General features: G+C 35.1%; 1 protein-coding gene across 1 annotated transcript; it reads left to right on the top strand.

Annotated features, from left to right (window-relative positions):
• The first annotated feature begins 6 nt into the window (after positions 1 to 6).
• LOC106106752 (leucine-rich repeat, immunoglobulin-like domain and transmembrane domain-containing protein 2) lies at positions 7 to 2,517 on the top strand. The gene has a single exon (XM_013287400.1). The coding sequence runs from the start codon at positions 34 to 36 to the stop codon at positions 1,993 to 1,995; it is 1,962 nt and encodes a 653-aa protein (XP_013142854.1). The 5' UTR covers positions 7 to 33; the 3' UTR covers positions 1,996 to 2,517.
• Positions 2,518 to 6,994: the final 4,477 nt, after the last annotated feature.

The following is a 6,994-nucleotide window of genomic DNA, read 5'->3' as shown; positions in this document are numbered from 1 at the left end:
TTTAATACGGAACAAACTTGTGTAAATACCAAAATGAAGTGGCTAATAGTGGTGGTGAACATTATGGTTTGGGGAACAATTTTGGCCGGATTCGCTCCGCCTGGATCGTGCCCTCCGGTGTGTGCGTGTAAATGGAAGGGTGGCAAACAAACAGTGGAATGTGTCGACAGGGCCCTCATTACGGTGCCGGAGCCCGTCGACCCCGCTACTCAAGTGCTGGATCTTTCAGGAAATAATTTGCAAATCCTCCCCCAGGAAGCATTCGCTAGAACGGGACTTGTTAATTTACAGCGAGTATATTTACGTAGTTGCAATATTGGCCAAATAAACGATCGGGCTTTTAAAGGCCTTACTAATTTGGTAGAATTAGACCTGTCCCACAATTTACTTACTCAAGTACCATCAAGCAGCTTCAAAGACGCTCCTTTTCTCCGAGATTTAACTTTAAGTCATAACCCTATAATAAAAATACATGCAGAGGCATTGAGCAGTCTCGGGAGTATCGTGAAGCTTGATTTATCCAAATGCGATATTAGAGATATCGCTTCCGACGCTTTCAGAAATTCACGGTCTCTAGAATCTTTGAAGTTAAACCACAACAATCTGCGGGACTTACCGTTAAGTTCTCTCGAGAAATTGGAGAAACTTCGCGTTATAGATTTATCTGACAATCCTTGGACTTGTGATTGTCGTTTAAGAGATTTAAAGATGTGGCTCGCGAAACATAAACTGCTTTCAACTCCGACATGTTCGTCTCCTGCGAGGTTGACTAATAAGCTTTTTTCGGAATTAACAATAGAAGAGTTTGCGTGTAAACCAGAAATTTTACCCAACACTAGAAACGCTGTTGCGAGAATTGGAGAAAATGCGACTGTTGTTTGTAAGACGGAAGGCGTGCCGAGCGCGAACGTTAATTGGTATTGGAATGGCCGTTTATTACAAAATGGAAGTAGCTTTAATAACCACCAAAAAATTATTATACTGGAAGAGGGAGAATTGAAAAAGAAATCATCGCTAATTCTTACAAATGTGCAGGATTCGGATCCGATCGAGTTTTACTGTGTAGCAGAAAACAAAGGTGGCAACGCGGAAGCTAACTTCACGGTCCATGTTTCCCAGATAGCAGGAATGGCGTCATTAGACAGCGCACAAATTGCGAGTCTGGGAGCCGCATTGTTCTTGCTTATTGTTGTAATTTCCCTCGGTTTACTTATAACATTTGTAAGATTTCGTCCTTCTCCATCTTGTGAAAGCAAAACTCCGAACACATTAGATAGAGTGGTGTCAGGAAATGAAGTACATCCTACAACTAACGACAGGCCGCATGTAGCTGTATTAGCCAACAGACAGGAATCACCAAATTATAATGACACAAAATGCAACCCAGTGGTGAAGCCTCCGCGCGTCGGTGACATGCCCTATACTACTAATCACTACGAAGGGAGAGGCAGTATCGTAACGGCCGGAGGACCTGTAATGGTTTCACCAACGATCTCCGCCGGCATCGATCCCGACTTAATCAACGACACTCGGCCGGACAGTGTTGCAAGACCTGGAAGCGGCGAATATGCTAGGGAAACTTCAGACTCATTATATCCGTCGGGTCTCTGGGAGCAAATAAAAATGAATCAGGCGAGCAGTTTAGCAAGAGCAGTGAGTACTGCGCTTCCTAGTTATTACACAGATAGGACTCCTATTATAGAAAACTCCAGCGTTAACGGTTCGCAAGAGGAATTGGGATACATGAGTCGAACTTTTCCGCGATCACATGCGATGACAGGTGTGACGACAGCTCCGATAGATTCATCGTATCCTCCAGACTACGGCCCGCCGGCTGCGGCAGGCGCACAGGGCGCGACGGGAGCGCGCACACTGCGCGTGTGGCAGCGTGCCCCGCCAGTGCTGCCCCCGGTGTCAGCTTTAAAACGCGTACTAACCATAACCAGACCTGCGACAGAAGATGGCTTTCACGATGGCTGTGCTACTGATGTTTGAATATTATATAAAAATTGTATAAAATTCAATCATACCTTGTTCAAATGTAAATATTAATTGTATACAGAATATTGTGGCGCGTGTAATCTATACGTACCTACTAAGCTGATTAGTTACTGTTAGCGTAATAGTTTTTGTATTATATAAATTATTATTTAGATGGTTAGTGGAAAGTTTCATTGGGTCCTAATGTTTGAGGAATCCGCGACTGATTAGATGATGGAAGTATAAGTGTAAATTTATCGTTATACGGAACGGTATTATCTTTGATCGCCAAATAAATAAATTATAAATATACAAATTAAAATTATATCCTGAATGTTGAACCTATGTAATAATGAGTTTAAGAGAATAAATAAATGGAAGCAAGTTATCCAAAGACATTTTCCAGTGAGGTTAAGTAACCTGTAATAATTGTTGTAATGCACGATGAATGTTGTTCGATGTATGATGATGTATGTCAAACTGTGTTGAAAAAAGAGTATTAGCAAAATGAGAAATAAACATGGCGATTAAACTGTATTTTTTGTTTAAATGGTCATATCCTTCAATACTTCTAAAGAATACGCGTCAGCTAAGTAGCCAAACTTTTCAATTTAGGCGATTTTGACGTTTTTATCTCATCGAATCAAACAATTACATGATTTATTTATACTGAGTGTTAATTAGAAGAAAAAAATAGTTTTATAGCCTCTTAACTTTTGGGACAATAAAACAACAGAATCTATAATCGATTTTGCTACTTAAAATTACATTTTAACATTTAATATGTGCATTTTAATGCACATATTAATGTTTATAGAGTCATTTAAGGTAACGAAGTAAATATCACAATGGCATCATTTTATTTTGTAATAAAAGTTAACGCAAGGTGTTTTCACAGGTTTGCGCGCTATAAAAATGAAATTTCTTTTTTTATGATGCATAAAGATATTAACAATAACCTCGTTAAATATTTAACTACGGAAATAAGATAAAGTAGGTTAGCTTAGTTTAGTTTCAATAGAAGACAAATATCCATAAAACAAGTTGAACACGTAAATAAGAATAAAATCAAAATAATTCAAGTGTTTAGTGTATGTAAGTTCCTAAACCAATAATATATCATAAATAACTATTATAATTACAACTAGCTGTCGCTCGCGACTTCGCTGGCGTGAAGTTAAAAATATAGCCTATGGAACTCACTGATAACGTAGCTTTTTAATTGTGAAAGAATATTTGAAATCGGCCCAGTATTGTTTCGAGTTATTTCAATACATACAAAAATCCAAATATTATAGATTACCACTTACATAAGAGTAAGGAGATTTTAAAAAATACTGTAATTATTTGACTGGGTTCGTCTATACGGTCAATAGTCGTAACATAAGTACAATGGATCTCTAACAAACAACAAATGTCTACTTTGGTAGACATATAAATTAGTAATCGCTTGTTTTGATAACTTAAACAAACCCCACAGTTGATAGAGCTTATATCAACTTTTTTAAATACTAATTGCATATATTTACATTACATATCTCCATTACGTAATCTGGTTAAATATCTTTATGATTACGCATTAAGTAGAAATAGAGAGGTTAGAATAAATTCCGTCTGAAGACAATGAGTCATTAGGGTCGTTTTTATTGTTCAATATTTTTAGAAATTACGACATCGAGTGACGCGAAAGCTCGAAGCGATAGCAATTGTCCCTAATAAAAACCGTCTAAAATCACAAATTTTAAACAGCGGCCATAACTCGGTGTAATGAATGGAATTGTATCGCCGCTTCATTGAAGTCATCAAGCTGGTCGCATTCGCGGTAAAAAATATAGGGTCGTTCCGTCGGTCCCGAGTCCCGAGCGCCGAAGAAACCGGTTAGCGCTATTTCATTTCCGCTCAATTCAGTCTTTTTTATTACGAAAAAAAAAACGAAACCCTAAGCGAGTTCAATGGAATCGAGTTTGAAGCGTGAAGTTGGTGGTCAAATAAAATAAAACAAGTTTTAAAAAGAAGATGGTTTATGAAAGGGCGGAAGTAAGCTTTCGTAATACTTTGTTGTAAATTCAAATGGAATTAGATGTCGATAATGTAGAATTTGTAGAGAGAAAACAAAATTTTCCAGAGCATATTCGTATTTTAATATTGAATTAATCTATGAAATGTGACTGCGTATGTCTATATGATAAGCATCACGTCATCATTTTGAATGTCGCAGCTTGTTAAAAAAAACATCATCCAAAGATATAAGAGATCTGTTACATATTAATTCATCTATGAAATGTAATGAAATAATCTAAAAGGATCCAGAAAGGTGACACACAAGACGAAGTATGGGTAGACCAGACCTCCCGTAAGATGGATGGATCAGGTCAAGGTTGCAGTAGTCCACTGTATGTGGGCCGCAAGTGATCGATCTTTGTGATAAGGAGGGTAAGGTCTGCGTCCAGTTGTGTTTGTAAATTAATAAAAAATAATAAAATTGCTGTTTTTGTTATTTTTATAAAACTTAAAACTCTCATCAATAAAGTGATAGTAAATCTTTACATGTTGACGATTCTAGTTATATATGTTACATAATGTTTAAAAGCTCTTTACTGAGTGCATTTGTCTACCAACAAACAGAAGTACTGTGAGAAGTCAGTATACGAAATAATGAGTCCAAGGAAATATTGTGTTACCTCGCTTCCAACTTCGCATTCAGTACAAAAATAAGCGTTATTGTTATTGTTAGAACTTTCAACGTTAACAAGGCAAAGTTTTATAATACGTGATTTTTCTATTTCTTTCTAAGTTTCGTATAAGTACGGAATTCGAGTAGTATATGACGATAACTATAAAGTATCCTCATAAGGGTCTATTAGACTCCATCGAAGAATAAGAACCGAAAAACGCATACATTTTCAAAATCACTTGTATTGGGGACCTAGTACTAACATTTGCAACAAAGAATTCGTAACATCATCGACAAATTTTGAATTAGATTTGTCGGTTTACTATGATACATGCTCGATTTCTACCGGCTGCAAACATTTTTTTCAATGAGGTAAACAGCTTCACTGTGTAATAGACCGAGATCAGCCTGACGGGGTACTTAAGCTGGTGCGGAAGATAAAAATATGTCCCTCTCGCTAGTGCGAAACAATTATTTCAGGTGTATATTACATAACCTAAAACGTATACATTATGTTTTCACAATTATTATAGCAATTTAATCTATCTTAGTGCTGGTGGGTCTAGAAAGACCTGCCACCCACTGGCGGAAACATTGTGAGCGCATTTTGGCCCGCCGCCGCACCAGATGAAGAATTATGATTTTACTTAGCACAGTAAACGTGTTAATTCATAACTTTTATAGCTTATTTTCATGCTAGAACCACTGTAGATTCCTCTAAGATAGAATGTCTAAAATGAACTGTAAAAAATGTTAATTATTTAATTTAATAAACAAAACTGTTTAAAGTGAATTTACGATTAAGAAAACACATGATCTCGCTTTTCCTTTTATAAAGTGACTCATTAACTTTCACTAACAACAATAAAATGAGCCAAATAATAGTTTTGCGTAAGCTGTTATCTTGTTTGTTCTGTGCTTATAATAAATTAGCGATGTACTTTAAATTGAAGCAATCTCCGCAATGTAATTATTTTTAATAATTAATTTACTTTAATTATCACTTGAAAGTGTTTTTTTCCAAGTTACCATTTGGGTATTTTACACATTTTTTAATAAAAACTAATTGGCAAACAAAAAAGTATGGGAACTTCGAAATGTATAATTAAATACAAGGTTATTTTCGATGGTATTTCATAAAGGCGTGGTTGTGACCAAAACTGGATATCGACATAATATAAAATGTACAAATGCACATTAAGATTCTTAAATTAAGCTAAATTATTAGATATTACACTTACTCGTATTATTAGATAGGCAAAATATTTTTGGTGGTGTCGTTAAAAAAGGATCGATAGAACTTTTCATAGAGCACTCGTATATGTTGAATGACAAGGTCATTGACCGATACTTGACGCACATCAAGGGCGATAACATTACATCGGATATGTATATCATTTAAGATGAACAGTAAAAAGGTAAGCGCTACATGATGGACGCCATTTCCTGTCGTCGTTACACTTTAATGTTATGTCGATGTGATGCGGCCGGAAAAGCAACGTTCGTAATTTAATGACAACTTTTTATATCCCAGGACTTTTCTCTTTTATCTCCCTTATTTCCGTTAAATTCGGACTCTCATTTTTACTTTTGAGATATCTCATTTCAGTTAGCCAAAAATGTTTGGTGCGCTACATATACAAACTAAATTACTACAGGCTTCTTTGTTAAATTTTACTCAAACATCTTAATCTCAAATTCTTGATTAATCTTAGATGTCTCAAATATCTTGACGCTTGTTACAGTGATTAATATTTTCAATTATGTTTGTGGAATCTTAATTATATTAACTTTAGATTATCATTATTTATTCTTTGAGTTAAGAGGAATAAATTATATTATTAGCTCTCTATTTCTTAATAAAACCTTTTGTTTAAGTAGTAAGATTAATTTTATCCATAGATGTGTATGGCTGAATTTACATAGTGTTATCAATATTACATAACATCTGTTCACTGGATTCGTAAACTTAATTAAAACATATTTTAACTTCACTTATTAATTCTTGGAACAAACACATGTATGTGACCACCGCGCGGTTTAACGTTTTACATAATTTATTAAAATACTATCAAAATGAAGTTAACATTAATAAACAAGTTAATATCATGTAGTTAAATTAAACAGAAATTGATATTATACCTAAAATAAGGAAATAAATCATTTCTGCGTACATAGAGATGATTACTCATTTTTATGTGAGATTTGAATTTTTTGTTACAAAGGTTTATCAAAAAGGCATTAAAAAAATTGAGTAGTCTATGTGTTCTTCCAGACTAATCTTTATGTCTATGCCAAATTTCATTGAGATCCGTTCAGCCGTTTAGGCTACAAACTCTA

Source organism: Papilio polytes, unplaced genomic scaffold (genome assembly GCF_000836215.1).
Source record: "Papilio polytes unplaced genomic scaffold, Ppol_1.0 DF822178.1, whole genome shotgun sequence".
NCBI classification, from domain to species: domain Eukaryota; kingdom Metazoa; phylum Arthropoda; class Insecta; order Lepidoptera; family Papilionidae; genus Papilio; species Papilio polytes.
This window is presented reverse-complemented; position numbering and strand designations above follow the sequence as displayed.